The sequence below is a fragment of the Tetranychus urticae genome, chromosome 2 (genome assembly GCF_039701765.1).
Source record: "Tetranychus urticae isolate SD_2017Ah chromosome 2, NJAU_TeUrti_SD_1.0, whole genome shotgun sequence".
NCBI classification, from domain to species: domain Eukaryota; kingdom Metazoa; phylum Arthropoda; class Arachnida; order Trombidiformes; family Tetranychidae; genus Tetranychus; species Tetranychus urticae.
This window is the reverse complement of record NC_142959.1, coordinates 14127456-14150915: the sequence shown is the minus strand read 5'-3', so window position 1 is coordinate 14150915 and position 23460 is coordinate 14127456. Positions and strand designations below refer to the sequence as shown.

At 34.5% G+C, this 23460-nt stretch overlaps 1 protein-coding gene across 1 annotated transcript in view; it reads left to right on the top strand.

Moving 5' to 3' along the window:
- The window catches only part of LOC107362312 (nephrin-like), a 92099-nt gene that overhangs the window by 59952 nt on the left and 8687 nt on the right, over positions 1 to 23460 (top strand). Inside the window, exon 8 of the mRNA XM_015929348.3 lies at positions 8127 to 8414. Coding sequence (XP_015784834.2) covers positions 8127 to 8414 — 288 coding nt within the window. The remainder of the gene's footprint in view (positions 1 to 8126; positions 8415 to 23460) is intronic.

Here is a 23460-nt window from a genome sequence, read left to right as displayed (position 1 = left end):
GGAGTTAGTTTGATTGAATGATAACGAGAAGAAAAAAAAACTTTTTTTTGATTCAATTCGGTTGCCTCTGACAGTTAACAATTTAAATGTTAAATAAATAATCTTGCCTTTGACCCTGGAAAATGAATTATTTATCATCCAAATTAAGATTCACCTTCTTATCAAATATACTTGAGCTTTCAAGCATTTCAAGATGATTGATAATTTTGCTTCCATTTAAAATGAATAATCAAAATTGAATAAACAATTGTAATGAAATAGGAGCGATTTAAATGTTATTTTATCATTCAAACGCATTTCTATTCAGGTTAACCATCAATTGAGAATCACTTTTCTTCTCGTTGGCAGAATAAGAAAATAAACTTTCAATTGTTATTTGAGTTGCAGGGAGTGAAAAATTCCCAATTTGAATAGTAAATAAACACAAAATAGAAACCAAGAAAAACAAAACAAAATTTTATTCAATTATTGCTATAACTGGAGAAGCAGGATCAGCGAGACTGGAGCTGATTTGTTGAGAGGACACTTTGGGATTCAGTCAAGTTGGACGTATTCCACCAAAGGTAGCCTGTGAAAGTGAGAGAGTTAAAGTTGATTTCAAAGTGATTTAATGATTGAAAAGGGAACTTTTTATTTACATTGTAATGTGGAAGCAGAGAGAACGCCGTTGGACCTTTAGACGGTCAGAAAAACACTTGTTATCATGTTTTCCTCTTGAGGTCAAAATCTGAGTTTTGAGAAGGAATGAGAAAGATGTGACAGTGTGTGTGCAAGAAGGTATACAACTTGTCTTCGAAATTTCGTCACAATTTGGAATGATCCTTTAATCTGTTGTAAACTTATGCCACTTACTCAAAGCACGGTTACATCTAGTTGTTTTGGCGGCTCTTTTTGAGCAAGCAGATTCATACAGCGAAATGACTGGGGGTGGAAGTCGATCAAGTCAGCATTGACGATCGTTGAAGATCGTGGATCGGAGCAAAACATTACAAACGGACTTATTCGAATCAGGTGACTTGTCTAGCCATCTTATTATCACGCTCATAGATTCACTCGATGAAATCTCGAAATCGATTTTTTGTAGAATACAAATTCAATGCTTGAATGAACCAGGATAAGCATTTTTATCAATCAATCTAGTAAAGTTACAAAATTAATATCTTTGAACCACTGAATAATCTGCATGCTAATTAAATCTTGATTGGTTAATTATAAGGCTGATTTCAACCTTTCCTGCTCCTTGTAATGAATTGAATCTGTTTTTGACACATATTTTGTCACATCAAAGTACAGTCAAAAATTTTTACCCACAAACACATGAAATGCCAAGACAAACTGGCAATCAAGAGAAAAGTAAATTGCAATAAAAATTTAAAAGCTTTCACCTGGATTCTTTTAACCCTGATTCCAAAACATGAACACACATCGATTTATCTAAACACTTTACAATCCATAAAAGTGATCACAGAACTAGCTAATCCTTTTGGAATTAATCTTTACTCTTATTTCTTTCAATCATCATCATCATCATCATCTTACAAGGTAACGAAAATTTGGGAACCTTTTTTTTCTCTATTTCGCTGTTTGATCCCTTAACCTTCACAATCTTTTAAGTCACTTAACCTTAACTTACCTTAACATTATGTTAGCCTGTTATCCAAGGATAAGAAGTTTCCTCTTCTACAGATAATTAGTGAGGTAAATAATAGTTTCTTTTGATGTGAGGAAAGGAATGATATCATGAGAAGATGAACAGTAATATATAATAACACACTCATCGTCATCATCTTCATCATGATTACAAACCTGTATTTACCAAGAATACATTTGTATGAATGTAAGCCAAACGAATACGAAAATAAGTTCATCTTAATCAGATTAATATTTCCTCTTTTCTTTCTTCTTGTAATTGTATTTTCGTAAAAAAATGATTGAAAAATATTCCTCACTTTTTTGGCTCTTCCCAAAGATGCAAAGGGAATGATTAACGTTTTGATCAAGAAACAAAAATAACAAATAGAAGTAGGTAAATATATAAATTGCAAGTTAAACTTGAATGATTTATCAACTGATTTTGTATGAGTTACATCAAAATATGTCAAAAGTCGAGTTTAGTTTTGTTTTCATTTCTCAATTTTTACTTTTCCAAATGTCACATTGATAAATGTTGAATCATTTTTCAATTGACACTTAGAGAGTAAAATTGAAAACTTTTCTTGCCTCAAAGCTGGTCAAATTAGCTGTGCAAAAGAGCCTGAAATTCAACGTGAAACCTTAGAGTTCAATTGAAACTTATTTCACATTGAAATATTTCAGTTTCATGCTTAATCGAAAGGTGATAAAATAAGTGGCCAGAATAGTAGGACTTGTGTTTGAAACGAAAAGGGAAAAGGTTCAGGTGAAATACTGATGATACAATTTTGTTGATAATGAGAAAAGTCTGGTTGAAAATTGAAGGCAAAAAGTTTCCAAGTATGAGGAGAACGATAAAAAGGAGAAAATATAAGACTCTTAAGATGAAATCGCCCGAGGAGGAAAAGAAAGTGTAGATTGAATCATTCTTTTTGTCTCGCTTTTCGATCAAAGAAAATGAGTGGAAGATGATGAAAGTTCAATCGACTGTTCTGATAAAAGGAAAAGTAAATTTCACGAGGAAATCTAAATAGTGATTGACTTTATTTCTTGCTTAACTACTAGCCATATTGACCTGAATATTATACATTGTTTCCAATCAAGTTATTAATACAGTCATACAGTCATACAATGTAGTTGTGATGTCAACCTTAATCGAGCTCTAACCATTTATGGTTCAGTCTAACTGGCTACGACCTTTATATTAGATATCTCAAGACATAAACAGTCTCGACTTGATTCGCACTCACTCGGGATTAACTAAGCGTGCTAATGATCAAATCGAAGTCTAAAGCCTTTTAAAATCTCGCATTCTCCCATTCACTTTTTCTCGATTGGAACATAGTCTCAGCATTTTATATGTTTGCGAGCAAAAATTCTTAACTTGCTTGGACTTATAATGTTGCAATTTTAACCAGGTGAAAAGAGATTCTCTAATGCAAAGTAGATTCATGTAAGTTTAACTAGAGCAGTTAATGAATATCAAACTGTATCGTGAATCAAAAATTACGACAAAACAATGAAGAGGAAGAGTTGAGATGAAACATTGCTATTATTTTTGATGTTTGTTTTAAATATTATTGATCCAACAAAATGATCTTTTATTTCGACAAATGATGCAGCTTTTCAAAGGTGCTCTAATATTCAATTCAATATACAAATGGTTAAGATTGCACTTGAAGTTTGTCCAAATAAACATTGAATTTTGTTATTTGTTTGATTTGACGCTCAATTTTGCTTCCCTAGATTTTTCCTTCTATAAGTGTTGGTTTATAAATAATTGTAGAGTAAATTGTTGTCTTAATCAAGAAGATATTATTAGGCACAACATATTACCAATTCAATTTAGGCTGGCTCAATTGGCTGAAGAGTTGAGCAAAAATTTTCATTTCATTGACCAATTCATTTTCACTTTCCTTGCCACCTTTCCAACTCCAAGTTGGTTAAATAATTTAATCAACAACAAATCAAAATGAGCTTCACTCGTAAAGATATTGCAATGATGGTAAAAAAGGAGTGGAAGTTATTATTACATTATAACAGAAAAGTTATCAAATTGACAAAATGTCAAGTGCATGTAATTGGGAAAGTTGGTAAGGAGAAAAGTGATTCAATCATTTTGACCATCTTTCAACGGGAAAAGCTTGTTCAATAAAGTACACGAGAATTCATTCAAAAGGCAAGAACAGGAAAAAATAAATATTTTCATCAAAATTGGTTGGTTCAAGAGTAAGTGTGATATTACTCATAAACTGGCAACAAGTTGAAACAAAATCACGAACTGATCTAATCAAGTTGAACCTGAGACACCTGTACATCTAGGTTTACTCAAAAGATCAAGTTGGGCTTCAATTTTTACTTTTCAACTTTCATCCAATTCAATTAACACATCATAAAAAGTATGAAATGATCTTGTTTAGCTTGACCTGAGAAACACTAGGGTCTAGGTTAATGTAGGAGTACAATGTTCTGGTAAGCTTTTCAGATAATTTGTTCATCACTCCTAGAGTAGGTTTGATGTAGCGCATGACCTGGTCTAAGTTGAGTTGACCCAAGACGCCCTCATGTCATGTTCAAAAGTTGAAGTTAACTTTGACTTACGTGAACTCCAAGTGAGACAAAGTGAGCTCAACCTAGGAAAGTTTCCCATCTGCACAGTCAATTCAAGTCTTGTGGCTCCTACAAACTAGAAAGAGTGTAAAACCAGAACACACAGATTTCTTCTGCGTTTTTGCGTTTAATGCAATTATTTTCATCCAAGTAGAAGTATCAATGCCTGCTTCCACCATAGTTGTCATAAATTTTGTTTAAGAAACTAATTGTTAGCTCAGTGGTTGAAGAGTTGGCAAAGTTAGAAAGGATTGATCAAAGATCCAGACTGACTTCTGTGGCTAAGATGCCTGGCTTTCAACTGGGTGACTGGCGGAGGTCGACTGGCTAGGTTGATAATAACACTTGGTTAGACTCGAGTTGAGCAACTTGAATCAAAGACCAACTTAAAATTTAAAATAGTTTCATCTTCATTTGTTGAGGTTAACTAATTCAATTACTTTGACTTCATACAGACTAAAGTTTTACTCTCATGTCAACAATTTGATTAAATTAGAAAGTTTGGTTTTGTCTAATTTTTTCACTCATTTCCCATTATCAACTTGAAAAGTTAAATTATTCATGATTTTGGGTAAATCAATTAATAAAAGAACAACTTTGATTTTGAAAAATCCATGAGAATAGAAGAGACGAAAAAAAGAGTAAAATTTGTCAAATAAACTAACCTCAATTTTTGAACAATATGTAAATGATTCCTAATCAACTTCAATCTTGATTATCTTGTTGCAAGTTTAGAAAAGGATAAACAAAGAGTTGAACTTTCAACATGAATTTTGATACTATTGATCATTTGTTGATTCAATTATTCACCATTCCAAATGAACAATATTTACTTGCAATTAGCAATTGTCATCTTTATGATTCAACTAAAGCCAAGGCACAAAAAGACTCCCAATGAGACTTGGAATGAATTCAAAGCAAAAAAAGTGAAAAGACTTTTTCAATTTTCCATTCTTCTCTTTACTCGCAAAATTATTGGTAATGATGATGATAATTATAAACTGACTAAGCAATTCGCAGTTGGCAACAGCTTGAGTTTCAATTTTTCATTTCACTCTTTTTTTGCTTCTTTTTTCTCATCTACAATTATCATTTATGAATATGAATATTTGCCTTTTTGGTTGTGCATTTTTTTGCACCCAAAAACTGGAAGCTGATTTTTGCAACTTTTTGTGCAAAAACTTTTCTCACTACAAACCTGAGTTGAACATGAAGATAAACAGATACAGATGATTGTGACAGAATGCTAAACTGTAAAATCACTTTGCTCAGCAAATGCGCCATTTCCTAGTTGAACTTTTTTCTCTCTCTTCACCTTCCATTCAGATTTTTATGCTCATCAACTTTTGTGGCAAACCTTTTCTTTCTCTGGGTTAACTTGTTCTAATTAACCAGATTAACCATTTTACAAAACTAAGCATTTCATTTGTTTCATTTTCCATTTGATATTCTGTTGACTGGGAGGCAATATTTTTTTCTCATGAGTTTCAATGTTTTCTTGCGAATGGGGAAAAAAAGTTTGCTGAGTAATAATTTTTGATTGATAACAAAATATTGTTTAGCTTGACTGGCAAGGAGTAAGCTGATTGGGGAAACTTAAAGACTGTAAAAGGGAGGGAAACTCGAAGGATAACTGTTGTCGAAATGGCGCATTTAATTAACTGTGAATGAATGGGTCTTCAAATAATATGTGAATACATTTGAAACTGAATCTAGATTTGTGTGTGTAATAAGTCAACAGTGAAAATGGTTATCCAGGAAATTAAATGTATCGAAGGAAATGAGGGTTCAATTGGAGTGTTGAATTGATAAAAATGGGGATTTATAGCGGATGGATAAGTTGGAGTTAAATCGCAAGTGAAAATGTTCATCAATGAAAATGATGATAATGATGAGAGAAAGTGAAAAAAGGAAAGGTTTGATAATGAGGTGAAATTGGGATGATAAAGGGAGGATACTTTGGGAGGTAAAAAAACAAAGGTTCACTGGGAGTAAATCCGTTGCAAGGTGAATGGGTAAAGTAGAGGTTTGGTTTGTGCTGAGGTTGAGCTCAGTTTGGTTGCAAGGTGAGGTAAACTTGATGCTACTCAGTCAAGGCCTGCAAGTTGGTAAAGTATATTAGAGGTTCAGTAGAGCGAAACTTGACTCGTAGGGAATTGACTGTACAAAGTCAATGGCTCTTGTTAATGAAATTTAATGCAACATGAAATCCTTTTTTCAGTTGTTGGCTCCTTCTCATTGTACCAAAAGTTTATTGTCAATATTTTTGTTGGCCTTTCTTTTGGCCAGAATCGTGAAGAAATATTCAATCCTTGTTTGCTCATTTTTTCCAGTTTCATTCAGAGTTAACTATGTGAATCAAGATTGTGTCATTTAATATGCATAAATTGAAAAACCAGTTATTGACCATTTATTATGATAATCATTTCTCTACTTTTGTCATTCTCTCGTTGACATGAGTTTATCAAATGGAAACATTTTTTTATTGCTTTGCGCTTTTCAGATCAATACTGTTTATCAGGTTGACATCAATTTTCCAATCATTATCATTGCCATTAATCAACAAAAATTGCCTTTACTTTCATGTTTACCCAACAATAAACGCTAAACAAACAATAACATTTGTTTTTTTGGTTGCTTTTTCCTTTTCCATTTATGAATATTTCAGTGTTGCTTGACGAGCAAATTGAATCTCTGACCATTTCAAGCATCAAAAGTTGTTCAATCTTGTTACCACAATTTACTCTAATCGAGATCAACTTCTGATTGGAAAATCAACTTTTCCAACTCTAATGTTCCAATGTTAATCACACTTATTTTCCTCGAATTTATAAACCAATTGATTCACTCGATTTGTTACAACTCTGATTTCTGAAGGAAAATCTGTTGTCCAATTGGTTCAGATAAGTGTAACTATAAAATGATTAACTGAACAAATGTTAACATCTCAATTGGGTCCAATTAAAGAGAGAAATAAATTTTAAAGTAAATAGCAAAAGAAAAAAAGGAAATTTTTTTTGTCTCATTTTCTCATTTTCTGTTCAATTCTGTAAAATTGTGTGTTCAATTTCCAGGTAAAAAGTCAATGATGATGATGATAAGAAAGGTAAAAAACTCGAGTGAATACACATTTAAATAGAGGAAGGAAAAGCAAGTGATGGAAAAAACTGGGAAAAAAACTAAAAGTAATAAGAATAAAAGTGAATAAAGAAAATGTGAAATAATGATATTTAATATTGCAAAGTTTCATAAATTCATGTATTCAATGATGAACCTGAAATAAGTGTAAAAATAGCATCAACTGTGTATTCACCTAAAATGTACACCTTAGTGTTCAACCTTTTATCTCAATTCAGGTAACAACTTTTCTCTTTCCTTTTATTCATTTGTAAAATGAACTCGATTGTCAGAACTGAACTTTACTTGTTTTGCTTGAAATTTTTTTATTCATTTACTTCTTTGGACTCTACAAGGGAAGGTTAAAGATACTTTTAATATTCACTAGAAACACAAGCAAATGAACTTTTTTTCATTGAAATTGTTTCCATCAAGACTTGAATGCTAAGAAAAAAAGTTGAATTTGAACTTTCTTTTTTTAACTATTCATATTCAAAGTATTTGGTGAAAACTTTCGCAATTATAACCTGACAAATGAATTTAATTTGCATTTCGTTATCAATTAGTTGGCAATAGATGAGTGAAAATTAAGATGAGAAAAGAATTGTTTGTCGAAAAGTTCTGAGTTTTTCTTTTCAGATCAAGGTTTACAAGTTGATAAGACAATAAGAGCACAATGTTTGAAAAGAATGTCGAGTTTTTCTCATTTTTGCATTTCTATTTGCATTTTATTCTTAAATTTTAATTTCTATTTTTGTCTTTTCCAGATTCACCCATTTGCAAACCTGGACAACGTTTTGTCTACGCAACTGCTCGCAATGAAATGATTACGGTAACCTGTGACATGGATGCCGATCCAAGTGACCTTTCATTCAAATGGCGCCTCAATACAACTTCAATTTCAACGATCATTGAAGGATTTTATTCCAATGGTTCAACCAGTACAGTTCCTTACATGGCCAAAAACCGATACAGTTATGGTCTGCTTCTTTGTTATGCGGAAAATGAGATTGGACCTGTTAAAGAACCTTGTATTTTTCAACTCATTCCAGCAGGTAAAGTTTACCTTTTTCTTGTGCCTGTTCATTTCAAACCAAATTTTCGATTCAGCATTTTCCTCTCGTTTCATCAAAGTTTTAGTGAAAGAATGAAAAAAGCAATTTGACGAGTAAAAGTCAGCAATTGATTTTTATTCAACACTCGATCTTTCATCAGTTAATGCGAAATCACAATAAAATGAATATACTTGTATGACCGAGCAACAACTTTTTCAGAACTGTTTAGATGCTCTTAGCACATGCTACTGGTCATCTTATTTGATCACGCAAAATGAGTTACTCGGAGTGAGAAATCACTGAATTAAATCTAAAAAATGAAAAATAAAAAAGTTCAAACTGAATTCGTGCAACTGCAAGCGAAAATTGAATAGTCTGAATTTTGTGGTTTTCATGACTGGTGACTTGAAATGAAATCGACTAGAAAAGTAAGTTCATTTTACTTGAGAAGTTCTGAAAATTTAAACTATTGGATTCTTATTATTATCGAAATTACAGAAAGCTGTTGACGAAAACATTTGTTCATTCAAAGTTTTGAAAATGGCTTTTTCAATTAAGATAATCATTCCGTTCATTTGGCAGAACAAATTTTCCATTTTTATTGGTCAAGAATTTTTATTCTTCTCACTTGGTTCCATATTTTCAGTGGAATGGTTGCTTCTCATATTTGCTCTTTTCACTTGAACCAAGACTTTTGTTTGAAGACTTGAAATGCTGGCCTTGTTTAACGAGTAAAATTGGATTCGTTTATTTCACCTTTTCTGTTTGTCTCGAGTTTTAATCAATACCTTTGAGATATTACAATATTTATTAGTTGAACACAACATTTTCACTGTATAATGATGCTAGAAAATGTTGGATGAATTGTAAAGATAATGATAGTGACATAATGACTTATCATGTTGAACCAAAATTATCATGTATTGCACTTCAATATTTATATCATTTAGCTAGGAAATTAATTATAAACTTTAATCGTGATTTACATAAGTCAATGTTGATTTAATTGATTTTGAGGGCAAATAATTGCTTTCACTGTTTATATTTCCATTTATGATCAGCTTTTTGTTTGTCCCTTTACACACGTGCCTTTACACCCAACCCAATACATGTAAAGGGCCAGTGAAAAGGGTCACCATTCGAACACAAGTTGCTCACCAATCAGGTTAACTCGAGTTCCATCAAGCCAAACAAAATCATGTTTAAAGTTACCTGACTTGAAGTATAATGAGAATAAAAAATAAAATTCATAATTATTTACTGTTTAAGTGGTTTTTCATCTGTATCTTTTATTAATGTTGATTGTCCGAGAGGCAGAAAACCTGAGGCATTCAAGCGTCCACTCCATGCAAACAATTCAACCATAAATTGCGGCGAAAAGAAAAATTTGAGACGGTAAATGAAAACATGATGAAAATTTTCTTTTCCAGAAATTGTGCGTTGTGTAATTATGCATTACAATGAAAAGGAGTAATTTCAAGTATTTAAATAGATTGGGCAAGATTTTCAGCCATCGTTTCGCAGATTGAAGAACCATAGGTTTGAAACCTTGCGGTCATTCAAGATCACTCCGTTATTTGACCTCTAACTCACATTTGAAGGTCATTTTTAAGAGTGTAAAATTTTTGAGATCTGTGATGTTTTTACAAATTACACCGATAGAGAGATAACCGAATTTTTTAAAACCAATTGATTAGTTGAAGGCTATGGTCACACTTATATCTTATGGTCAGCATGAGTTACATTATTAGTTGTATTAACATTTAAAGACATTAAACTATCTGAAAATTTTGCAATCTCAGGAAATGGCCTCCAAATGTCAGTTTTTAAGCTATCAAGAAGTTATCGAAACTAATGCGAGTTGTAAATTATCAGTTTGGCCCAATATTTTCTTACGCTACACATTCAAATATTAACATGTTCAAAATACTCATAGATGATACTCGCTAGCATCTCCTAAATCTATAGTTGCACAGGTTTCTGAAGCTAATCACTCATCATCTGAACCTTTGTTAAACAACTTGTTAATCTTGCTCATTGGCTCTAAAAGGGATTTCAGTTGATGATTAAAATGGTTCATTAAGTTGATCATTATAACAAATGTCAGAGAAGGAAAAAAATGTAACCTTTTACTTTCTAATTAAACTGATTATCGGATTTTTCCGTTTTTATTCAATTAAAATCATTAGAAATTCATTAAAATTTGAAAAAGATAAGAAAATTATGGAAACGATAAACTGAAATGTATTGATTGAAGTGTTTCATGGTAGAGAGGAATACACACAAAACTTTCTTGGTGTCAAGATTGGCAATCATGAATAATATAGAAAAGTTTGGATAATGATATTTATCAATTTTTATCAAATTACATGAGATGGAATTGATTTTCTTTTCACATTTTCTCTTCTCTCACACATTTTATCCTTTTTCTTGTTTTTACCTCTTCATTTTATCCAACAGACTCATTGACATGATTAATTAATGAGTTAATTGAATGACGATAATGATGATGAGAATGTATAAAAACTAAAGTGAGATGAAAATGTTATAACAGAAGATGAAGATGCAAAGAAGAATAATGAATTAGGTTTGAATGAGTTTGACATTCCAAGGTATTTATCATGTCGACCTAATTTCAATATCATGATTACATAATTGATGAGTAAAACTGTTATAATGCAAGTTGACGAAAAATTTATCAATTGCATTGATGATTGAAGGGTAGATTTCGTGCTTCTTGAAATGATTCAATGAATCCTTCTTAACTCGAATCTTAGATTCAAATTGATCTTATTTCTTACTTTTAATTCATTCATTTCATTGTTTTTATTATAATTCAAATTATATCTTAAACTTTCTTAAGTTCCTAACTATGTTTGTCCCTGATTAGTGCTTCTGAATTTTACTTATTCTGTTCAGTTCAGGCAACAGATTTATCTCTTTTAAGATATCCACCAATTTAGGCTTATTTTAACCAAGAAATTAAGATTGCAAATTTATGTGCCATTTAGAAAGAGAGTGTAAATTCCCTTTCTTTTTTAACATCAATTTCAACTGTACATCATCTAGATGTTTTAATCCCTTAGCATTGATAAGGCTAGAAGCATCTCTCACGAGATATCATTCAACAGTTTATGTCCCCAGACATTTACTTAGGTAAAGGCTACAATAGCTTAATCAAGCCTCAATTAAGATAAAGATATCTTAGTCATCTTGGTACATTACCAATCTGCGACAAACATAGAAAGAGAAAATCTTGACCCTCACAATTGTTCCCTCCAAATTGTATTCTTTTGTCTTAGCTTGCTATAAAAAGCTAATTCATCTTTTCATTTAACTTACTTGAATATTCATATTATCAAGACTCACGTCTTACCAGTATTCTTAACTCTGTTCAAGTCACCCTAGTCTTCATAGACTTTGCGATCCTCCTTCATAGGAGCTAAACTTATATTCCTTATTCTTATAAACTTCTAATAAAGTTCCTTAAACTCAAAAAGTTTCTTTAACCCTAAATTAGTGTTAACCATCTCTAATGAGATCTCAAATTCATAGTAGATTGTGAAAGCATTCAAACGCTATAAAGTGATCCTAGATACGAATTTCAATCTTGTAGTGAAAGCAAGAGTGCAGTCTTCTCCCCAAATTACCAAACCGAACCTTTCACTTGGCGACCACGGCAGGATCGCTTTGTTTGTCCGTGCCTTCTCATTCTGCTGTGTTCAACCACATTTCTTGGTGTCATTCAGTGACCTTCAGTTCTAAAGTACGTCTTCAACGTGCGTGTGCCTGTTCTCAGTTCTTCAGAATTCAACTTCAACAAATTAAACAAAATTCGTCAAATTCTCAAATCTTAATTCTGTGATCAGACTCAACCCTCAAAGGTTCTCCTGTGTGTTCATCAAAATTTGTGGTTCTCAACACTAACTCTATTCCTCAAAGAAACAAATTTCAAGAACAATAAACCTTATTCAACAAACTTTCAACTTCTCAAAAAACTTTGTTCTAACTCCATCACTCAAGTGATCTCATTCATCCCTTATTATGGCAAATGTAACCAGAAGAAGACGATTCGGTGTTCCACCCGATGTTCAAATTGTCCATGAACTAGAAGATGCTGAAATTATAGAAATTCTAACTGGTTGGCAAGTCAATGTTCCTGTACCATGTTTGGCAAGAAAAAAGCTGCTTGATTGTACTCGCACTCACATGCTCTGTTCAGGTGAAGACATGATCGAAGCTGACGTAGAGTGTTTACCAGTCACTGCCTTAACTGCTGTTACTGTCCCTGATTGGATTCAAGCATGCCGAAACAGAGGTTTTACCGAAGAAGAGATTCAAACAATCATCCGTTCCATAGGACGTGAAAGAGATACGATCTTAAGATCAAATTTGAATGAAATAAATTCATTGCCCATACCTCTTGGTAATATACGAAGATTTATTGAAATTTTACAATCTCTTGGTGCAAACTTTGAAATGCCCCCTCAACCAATACCTCAACCACCTCCAAATCCGGTACCTCAACCCAATATTGAACATCCTCCTCGTCCTCCTTCCTCAAGCCATACTATCAATCCGAATGATTCACATTTCCTTTTACAAGCTTTAACCAATTTGAAACCAGATCCCCCTGTAACTGAGTTTCAGAAAGGTGAAGACGCCACTGAATTTATTGCAAAAACAATACAGAGACTCTCTCAAGAGAACGTAGACGACAGTACTAGACTTAGATGCTTTAAGAAAGCACTTGCTCATGAACTTTTAGCTCTGGCTAATACGTTAGATCAAGACATTAATGAGTATAATGCGTTTGTAAAAGCTCTTCAAGATGCACTTAAGACTCCAGCTATGCAGTACTCTGCTCAATTTCAGCTGAGACAGTTGAGATTCAATTTCTCTGAGCACCCTAACATGTTTTTGCTTAAATTAAGAAAGGCTTTAACCAAAGCAGTTGGTCAATACTCCGAAGAAGTATTTAAGTTAGAACTTCTAAATCATATTCCTCAATATTTAATTCAAGAAATCAATACCTTAGGGTATACCGATGATTTACCTAAAATCACAAACTTATTAATCAGAAAATACTTTGAAGCCGAGCAGAACAAACAGTTCAACAAAAATAAACCAAACTCAACTCAGAGTCATCGAACTTCAAACTTAAATAACTATCTCAGAAAACCTGATAATAAATCCTCAAACTCCCGAAATCAACCTTATCGAAACCCTCAACAGAACTCAAATTCAAATACCAGTCCTCCTACTTGTGCCTATTGCAAACGAATAGGTCACACCATTAATCAATGTCGTACTAAACAGTACCGAGACAATAACCCTCAAACTCGAGCAAATCCTAATACCCGAGCTATTACTGCTCCTCCAGCTACTTCAGCTAGTACTTCCAACGAACAACCTTCATCTTCAAACATGGCTCATGCCCTTCCTTTACCTCCAGAACCGCGCTCTGACGCTATACGAAATCCTGGATTCTCTTATACTTTATCTACCATTCCCTCTGTACCTCTATTAACCCAACTTGGTGATACTAAATTAGCTCACATGCCCTCAGCTACATTCAAAATGTGTAATTCCTCACGAGAATTGGTACGAGAAGGACGGATACTTCTCGACACTGGTTCGACTATTTCAGCCCTCGATTCAAAGATTGCTGAAGAGTTAGGCGTTCATATTATCCCCTACTCAAGATCCCTCAAGGGAATTGCTGCTAAAGAAAGCGTACCATCTCATGGATTCGCTTACGCTGTGGTAAAACACCCTGATATGGCTGAGTCTCGAGTCTTTCGACTTCACATTGTAGACAATTTTGAACCCATTTGTCTAATAGGGAATGCCTTTATGCATCTGTATTATTTTACCATGAAATCTGATGGAAATGAATACCATACAACTTGTTCCGATTACTTCAATTCAACTCCTCTTGAACCTAACTTTTACTTTCGTTTCTGTACTGCTGAAGAAACTCAACAAATCTTCGATACCACTACTCTCCCTGCTAACAATTCAGAAGATAATTATATCCTCGATAACCGATCTGCACAAACTCAACCAAAAACAATCAACATTCCAATTCAAGTTGGCAATACTCCAGCCGTTATAGCCAAATGTGATCTTCACACCCAGGAAGAATATGCTGAAATTAAAATTCAACCTTTTCGCGCAAAGATAGCTGCACGTATCAATCCAGATCTTCCTCAACACATGCAAGAGCAACTAGCAAACTTAATTGACTCCTTTCAATCAAGCTTTTCAAAGTCAAAAAATGATTTAGGGCTCGTACCCTCTAACGTTTGTCCTGTCACTATTGACTTAGACAGCAAAGAGATTCCAAATCAAAATCCATACAATTGTGCTACTCATAAGAGACTTGAATTTAAAAAGATAATAAACGAAATGCTAGAGAATGATATTATCGAGCATAGCGATGCTCCTGGTGGATCTCCATCTATTCTGGTCCCTAAACCAGATGGTAGCTTCAGGATGGTAATCGACTATCGTCGATTGAACAGAATTACCAAAGTTCCTCGATACCCAATGCCTCGTATCGATGATTGCTTGGAGGTAGTGAGAGGTGGAAAATACTTCAATATTTTCGACCTTGCTCAAGGGTACCACCAAATAGAGCTTCCTGAAGAAGAAAGAAGAAAGACTGTTTTCGTCACCCCAGACGGAAAATATCATTACAAGCGCCTACCAATGGGATTAGCTTGCGCTCCGTTTATTTTCCAACGCCTTATGAATAAAGTTTTGGATGGTCTCATTTACCAGAAGTGTATTGGATACTTTGACGATGTACCCGTCGTTGGTAAAACTTTCTCAGAGTTATTAACTAATACTGAAATGGTTTTAAAAAGATTGGAAAAGTATAACCTCAAGGTTAAACTGGAAAAATGCCACTTTGGTTATGAAGAGATCCTACTCCTAGGACATCTCGTTTCTGGCAAAGGAATTCGACCTGACCCAAAGAAGGTTGAAGCCTTGAAAAATTTGCCATATCCTCGAAATGTTCGAGAACTCCAATCTATCTTAGGATGCTATAATTATTTCAGCAGATACATTCCTAACTTCTCTACTCTTGCTGCTCCTTTGTATCGACTCATATCGAAGGAAAAAAGATTTAAAATTTTACCAGATGACAGAAAAGTTTTGGATACTTTGAAAGAATCATTAATTTCAACTACAATGCTCGCGCACTTTGATCCTCAAATGAGACGTAAAATCTCCGCTGATGCGTCTGACCATGCCGTTGGAGGCATCCTCTTGCAAGAAGACCCGAATTCACCTAATTACAATTCTCAAACTCCAATCGAAGAAGTAAAAGATTGGTTGCCGTTATCTTTTTATAGTCAAAAATTACAAAAATATCAGAAACATTATTCCATTTCCGAAAAGGAACTCCTAGCTATATTTGTAGGAGTAAACAAATTCACTCATTATCTCGAAGGAGAATTGTTCCTAATCGAGACAGATCACCATGCTTTGTGCCAGCTTACCAAAACTAATTTCAAAAACTCTCGTTTACAAAGATGGTCTATCATGCTAAGCACTTACAACTTCAAAGTTGTTTACCGGAAAGGCTCAACACACCCTCCTGATTGCTTTTCCCGGTACCAAAATTCTTGGTCACACCGCAAAACAATTGACCCAGAAGAAGAATTTTTAGATCGGATTTATCTAATAGACTACATTGCTGATCCTTCAGATTATCACTATCATGATATTGGTCTCAACGCTCTTTGTTTCAATGAAATCCATCACTTAAATGATCTCAACCTTATTCCTGCTATCAGTTACTCAACAACTTTTGAAAATCAACACATCAAACCAACAGAAAATCCCTCTCCTACTGAACTAAATAAATGGAAAGAAAAAGTTCGCACAACTCAATCAGAAAATCCAGATATCCAAAGTATCATCACCTTATTCAAGAAAAATGATCCAATAGCGCTCAAACGCTATACAATGCGAGATGGACTGTTGTATCGTAAAGATATCAACACACCTTTTGGTTCTCGATTGGTAATAGATGCTCCTCTTCTCAAAGACATTTTTTCCTACGAACATGAAAGCCCATTAGGTGGACATTTTGGATTGGAAAAAACATACTTGCAAATCGCTCGCCGATTCTGGTGCAAATATCTTCATGATCTTGTGAAGCAGTTATGTGACAATTGCATAACATGCCAAATTGCCAAGCCTACCAATGTGATTTATGTAGATCCCTCAACCAAACCAATTCCTCAAGAAATCTTTGAACGATTTGAATTAGATGTACAAGGTCCCATAGTGGTAAACCAGGTAAAGAAATATATCATAGTGTTAGTTGACATACTTTCTAGATATGTTTTTGCTAAATTAACGAATAATCAGACAGCTTCAACTGTAATATCCCTTCTAACCTCTCTGTTTCAAAACTTTGGTTTTCCTAAAGTTATTCAGACCGACCAGGGAACTAACTTCACTTCCGAAGCAGTTCATCAATTCCTCAAGGAAAATGGGATAAAACACGAAAAATCCAACCCATATCACCCTCAGTCTCAAGGTATAGTCGAACGATGTAATCGTACGATTGCCGAAAGACTCAGGTCTTATGTTGTTGCAAATAGTACAAAGAATCTTAAAAACACTCTCGAAGCCTCAGTATTCGCAATTAATACCTCAATACACAAGATTACTAGAATTTCTCCATACTTCTTAGTCTTTGGACGTCATCCTCGAAAACCTCTTGACAATCTCTTAGATTTTCCTGACTTGAATTATTTCAATGTCAATCAAGCTAGAAAGTTAGCATATGCAAGACTTCATTCTCAACAGTTGTATCAAATTCAGCGAACTAAATCTCTTCATCCTACTTCACCATATCGCTTAGGCGATTTTGTCTTTGTAAAAAATGAATCTGTTGATTCATCTATTGCGAAGAAACTCAGACAAAAGTTTCATGGTCCCTATCTAGTTTGTGGTATCCAAAAAGGATCTATCTTACTACTAGAAACCGAAGACTTAGGTCTTTTCAGTACTAATGTTTCAAATACGAAACTTTATAGAGGTGAGTTAAATGAACGCATGATAAAGCTTAAAAATCAGTATTTCAATCCAGAAACCTACTTACAAAATGAAACCTTTAACTTCCAAAATTCAATTCCAGAAACAAATTCAGCTCAAACTGACTTAAATAATGATAATTCAGTCTCTCCTATTTCAGATTCAGATTTAGACTTAAATCCAGAAAATGCTTCCTCAGATCCTCAAGAATCATTATTAAATCCTGATCAATCAGAAACTCAATTAATAATTGAAAAAGAAGATTTTGATCTAAACAAATTTCTCAAGATTCCTTTTTATCCTACTTCAACTAATTTCAATTCAATTAACCGTTCCAAAACCATATCTGAAGATATCTTTAAACAAAGCAAAAGCAATCAAGAAAATTGTCAAAATTTTGAACAAACTAAATCAAGTTTTAAGCCAATCTCTCAAGAGATAATCAATGCAAATGATTCTGATTTAGAAGATTTAAGTACAGAAAGTCCAAATTCAAATATTGATTCAGATTTTTCAGATAATTCAAATTCAAATTCAAAGATTTCAACCCCCCATAATTCAAATTATATTAACAAACAATTCCCCATCAAAGCCAAAAATCCTAAACCCAAAAGACAATATTTAAGCGCTGATAAAGAAATTGCTAAACAAAAAATTATTAATCACTCTGGTGATAAAAGGCAAACAAGATCCCAGACAAGAAGCATAAACCCAGCCGTTAATACTTATATATTATTTTGCTGTTATGAGAGCTCATCATCGGTAAAGTTAACCCAGGCAAAGGATTATGATAACCTCTTACTTTTATCAAACGCCTCATTGGCCAATCAAAATCAATCAGTTAACAAAGGGAAATCAACTTCATCCCCCCTTGGTGCCTGTGTCGACAAAGTTAAGACAATAGACAATCTTAATTTTCCCTCACTTTGTTACTTGTCTCTCTTAAGACCATTTCAAAGCTCTAGCTTTCTTCAGCTCAATTATTCGCTTTTAACCTCAAAGTTTCCGAACTTTTCCATTTTCACTTTAAAATTGTTTCAACTATTCTTAAGATTTTATAATCTTTTCAGTTCTCTGAATTTTAAATTCAATTCAAATTTTAAACTCTCAGTGTCATTCCGACTTTCCAACTCCAATTATTCATTCCTTCAACAATTCAATTCCCTCCGATTATTCCATTCCAACCATTCCTTTTCCCTCCAAGGACATCATTTCACCCAGTTCTCAAAAACTATTTTAAAACTTTCCTCAAATCAAAGTTTTGCTCTCTCGAGTGTGAAAATTAATTCTGTGAAAATGAATCCTGAACAAAAGGATACTGTTGACCAATCTATCACTCTTGTGATCTCTGAATCTGGTGTTTCAACTAACATTGACAATGTTCAAGCGACTTCATTGGTTACGCTAAACAAGTATCCAGATGATCAACTTGTTCAAGCAACGTTCAAGGATGAACCGAACACTCAAATTCTTGTGCCTAAACCTCCTGGTCAAAGTGAAAATTTGGTTCCTCAAGAATCTAATGTTGAATCAACCGATTCCAACACTCTTCCTCCACCGCCACCAGCAAATAAAACCTACACTCCTGAAAATTTTGACTTTGGTTCAATTGTCCATCAGGACAGTGATGATGAAGAAACTTCTGCATTACGATTGACCCGTATGATATCGAAAAATGCATCTAACAAGGATGGTGCTAGTGTTTCAACTGAACAGTCCTCTGAGACTTCTAAAGTTTCCACGAAAGAAAAACCTTCAATGGCTGATCTTATCAATAGTATGGGTGAACCTCCTAAAAGAAATCAAACTCAGGCTGACAAACCGAAACCAATTGCAGGACCTATTGATCGAGAAACTCTAAAAGTTACTCCTCATCATTCGGTAAGCTCCACTAAACAATTGCATTCATCTCTTCCGAGTCATCCTCTCAATCTTTCCTTTAAGAATAAACAGATTCCTCAGAGTCCCTTAGCTTCCGATAACCAACCTCAAAAAGAGTGGCCTGAAAAATATATGAAACCAGAAGATTATCCTTTCCCTCCTGGAGAGTACCCTGCTCCTCTTCCTACTGCACCCTTACCAGACTTTTCCTCAGACGAACGATTCCTTGAAATCAAGGCTATAGTCAAAGAGAAAGCTCAAGTTTTCTCAAAATTGAGGAAACAATTTCAAGACATGATGCGAAGAAAGATTTATGATAATGTATTTCACGATGAATCCATTCTTACAATGGATCTTCCTCTCATTCCTCATGGAATCAATAAGGCTAGAATAAACAACCCTGAGTTAGACTCAATCATAAAGTTAGTTATGTGCTTCCTTTGTGAACAAATTAGTCTAGATCCTCGAGAATGTCGTTCATGTGGACGATGTTACTGTTTAGCCTGTGTAAACTGGTTACGCGAACTCGTATCAATCTTGAAACTTTTCCCTCTCAATCATCCTCACCAATTCCTTTGCGTACTCCCTGAATGTATTAAATACTATTCACAAAAGGATGATTATCCGTTCTTTCAGCCCCTATCTAATAAAACCAATCTTGAAATTTATAACAAGTCCTCATTTAAATGCAGACGTACTCTATGTACCGAAAGCTTTCCTCCTGAAAGATTCTTAGCTCATGAAAACAATTGCAGACTCGGTTTATTCAGCGAAGAAATCGAAATCTTATCCACTGATGAGTTACCTTTCATTTCAAATCCTATTAAAGATTCCCTCACTAATGCTCCTAAGAGTATTGCTCAGTTCCTACCTGCTCACCTTAGATGTAATTCATTAGCCATACCCGAAAATCAAAAAGATCATTCTAACCAGTGGTATGAAAAGATGAATTTATGGGCTTGTCTTTCGCACATGAAAGATGAAAACCCTGAAGATCCTCTCCTCAAACCAATAGCCATAAGGTCAATAGCAAACTTTAGTCTAGGATTTTGGGACGCAACCAAACAGGTTCAAGATCCTACTCACCCTCTCTACGAAGGAGAAAAGTTTATTCAACAACTTGTAGGTTTCGAGCCAATCGTTGGTAAGAAAGTAGACCCTGAAATAATTAAGCCTAGACCTTATACTATTAAATGGTCTGAAGTCCCCTTTTATCTCCTTTCCGACTCGGAAGAATGGGTAAAGATTGCTTGTGGGCTTCCACCTAGATTCATTCCTAGAGTTGACAAATCAGTCGCTCCTGATTCTGGAACTGAACTTATGCCTTTTGTTAGAATCAATCCTCTTGAAAGGATTACTCCTGAACAACTTGCTGAATTAATCAAATTAGCAGAAAAATATTTCCCTTCTCTCCGTGGTATAAAAATGCAACCAACAGTCCCTACTTGCAGTAAACCTCGTCAAATCATTAACAGAGCTAATAAGCTTGAAGTAGCTATCCGCGATTTTCATCGTATAACAACAATCAACATGCCAAGACTTCGTGAGAAAACTGAAAATCTCATTTCTGAAAATGCTGCGATTCACCCTTCTCCTGAGACTACATTCTGTATACATATGGCATTCTGTCGTATTGATGGTGTTTCAGTTGATGGTAGACGAGACGCTCTAAGACCTCGTCCAGTTTGGGTCGTTATTGTGGATGGATTCCGCAATATTGTATTCGAAAGCTTAGTTTTTCATGACAATATCACTCGAATGGATACTGCTTATCATGGATTAACTCATCGTGATATCCGACATGCTAAATCATTCATATCTGTCCGTGATCAGATCTTAACTTTCTTCCTTGCTGCTACTTCTATCATTGGTTCAGGACTAATAAACATGCTACATGCCTTAGAGCTCACTGATTCTGAAATTCAGATCTTACAGCCTAAGCTACGAGAAATAACTCAATATTTTTCACCTTATGTTGCTTCTCCTGCTTCTCTTTCTTTGATATCTTTTCTTTTACTTCCTGCCTTCACCCTCAAAGCAGAACCTCATTCCCCTGCTGTTGAGGCAATTACTGGTATGAATCTCTATCTCGGACATTGGCAAGAGATAGAGGCTAAAGCAAGACAGCACTATGGCATTCATCACGCTAACGCTTCAGTCACTTGTGGAAACCGAAGAGTTTCAAAACTTCTTCAAATTTACAGAAATCGAGTTCAGAATAATCAGGCGAGATGGCCATCAAATTGGGCGTATGTTCTCAGGAACAAAGATCTTGACTTTAGAGCACCTTGTGTTCCCCCTGCTTCATCTAATGATTCCTCTGATTATTCAAATTATGGAGAAAGTGAGTGCAATGTTTCAATACATTCTGCTGATTCTTCTCATTCGGATGGATCAGACAAGTCTCATGGCTCAAACCATTCAAAGGACTCACAACATTCTGATAAGTCTCAAGGCTCATATCATTCTGCTAAATCTCAAGATTCCACTCACTCAGTCAAAACACAACCTACTCATCCTGCCGAAGATAAAGAAAACATTCCTACCGAAGATAAAGAAAACATCACGACCGAAGAAAAAGTTCCTACGGAAGAATCTGAAGTCAATCCTGATGATGAAAAACTTTCTCAAACTCTTCCTTCTGAAAGCTCTGATCTTCCTTTACTCAATCTTGAAGATCTTCCTCCTGTCTCTCCTCTACTTCTTGATCCCTTATTCGATTTTGAAGTCACCTCTGATAATACTCCAGTTATGTCACCGGTAAAAGTTATTACTCCTCCGCCTCAATTACCCGAAGTTGCTATTCTTAATGTTGTCTCACAAGAAACCATAGCTAAAACTATCTCACCGGAAGCACACTCTGCACCTAAGAAAAGAAGATGTGAAGAACCCCAAGAATCCCAAGAACCACAAGTTCCTCAAGAACTTCAAGAAAAGCAAGAATCTCAAGAAGATCCAGAACCTCAAGATCAAGATCTACCTCCGCCTTCAGCTGAACTGGATGAACCAGCTTCACCTTCTTCAACCATTTACTCGTACTTGCGAGACCTTACTACTGAAAGTGGATCCAACCCTGATTCAAATAAAGGTTCAAATCAGTCATTGAGTTCACACTCTGAACAAACTGGAAGTTCAAGCTCAAGCTCTGGTTCAACTTCAAACCTCTCTTCAGACAGTTCCTCTTCTTCCTCTTCTCTTTCCGAAACTTCTTCTATTCCTAACAGAGACCATGGAAAAATATTAGCCTACCGGATTCCACCCAGTCCACTTCAAAGATTAGACAGACAATCGGATACCTCGAATTTATCTTCAACTTCAAACCAATCATTCACCTCTACAGGCTCTTCTTCATCTTCCTCTCACACTGTTATTCATTCCTCTCAGGTCCGACGTCACGTATTCTACCCCACCAGGCAAAGATCATCTTCAGCCGATTCTCCAAGAAGTAATCCATAAACCTCATTTCAAAAAGCGATCAAGGTCTTGAATCCACCGAAGTGAAGGGTAGATTTCGTGCTTCTTGAAATGATTCAATGAATCCTTCTTAACTCGAATCTTAGATTCAAATTGATCTTATTTCTTACTTTTAATTCATTCATTTCATTGTTTTTATTATAATTCAAATTATATCTTAAACTTTCTTAAGTTCCTAACTATGTTTGTCCCTGATTAGTGCTTCTGAATTTTACTTATTCTGTTCAGTTCAGGCAACAGATTTATCTCTTTTAAGATATCCACCAATTTAGGCTTATTTTAACCAAGAAATTAAGATTGCAAATTTATGTGCCATTTAGAAAGAGAGTGTAAATTCCCTTTCTTTTTTAACATCAATTTCAACTGTACATCATCTAGATGTTTTAATCCCTTAGCATTGATAAGGCTAGAAGCATCTCTCACGAGATATCATTCAACAGTTTATGTCCCCAGACATTTACTTAGGTAAAGGCTACAATAGCTTAATCAAGCCTCAATTAAGATAAAGATATCTTAGTCATCTTGGTACATTACCAATCTGCGACAAACATAGAAAGAGAAAATCTTGACCCTCACAATTGTTCCCTCCAAATTGTATTCTTTTGTCTTAGCTTGCTATAAAAAGCTAATT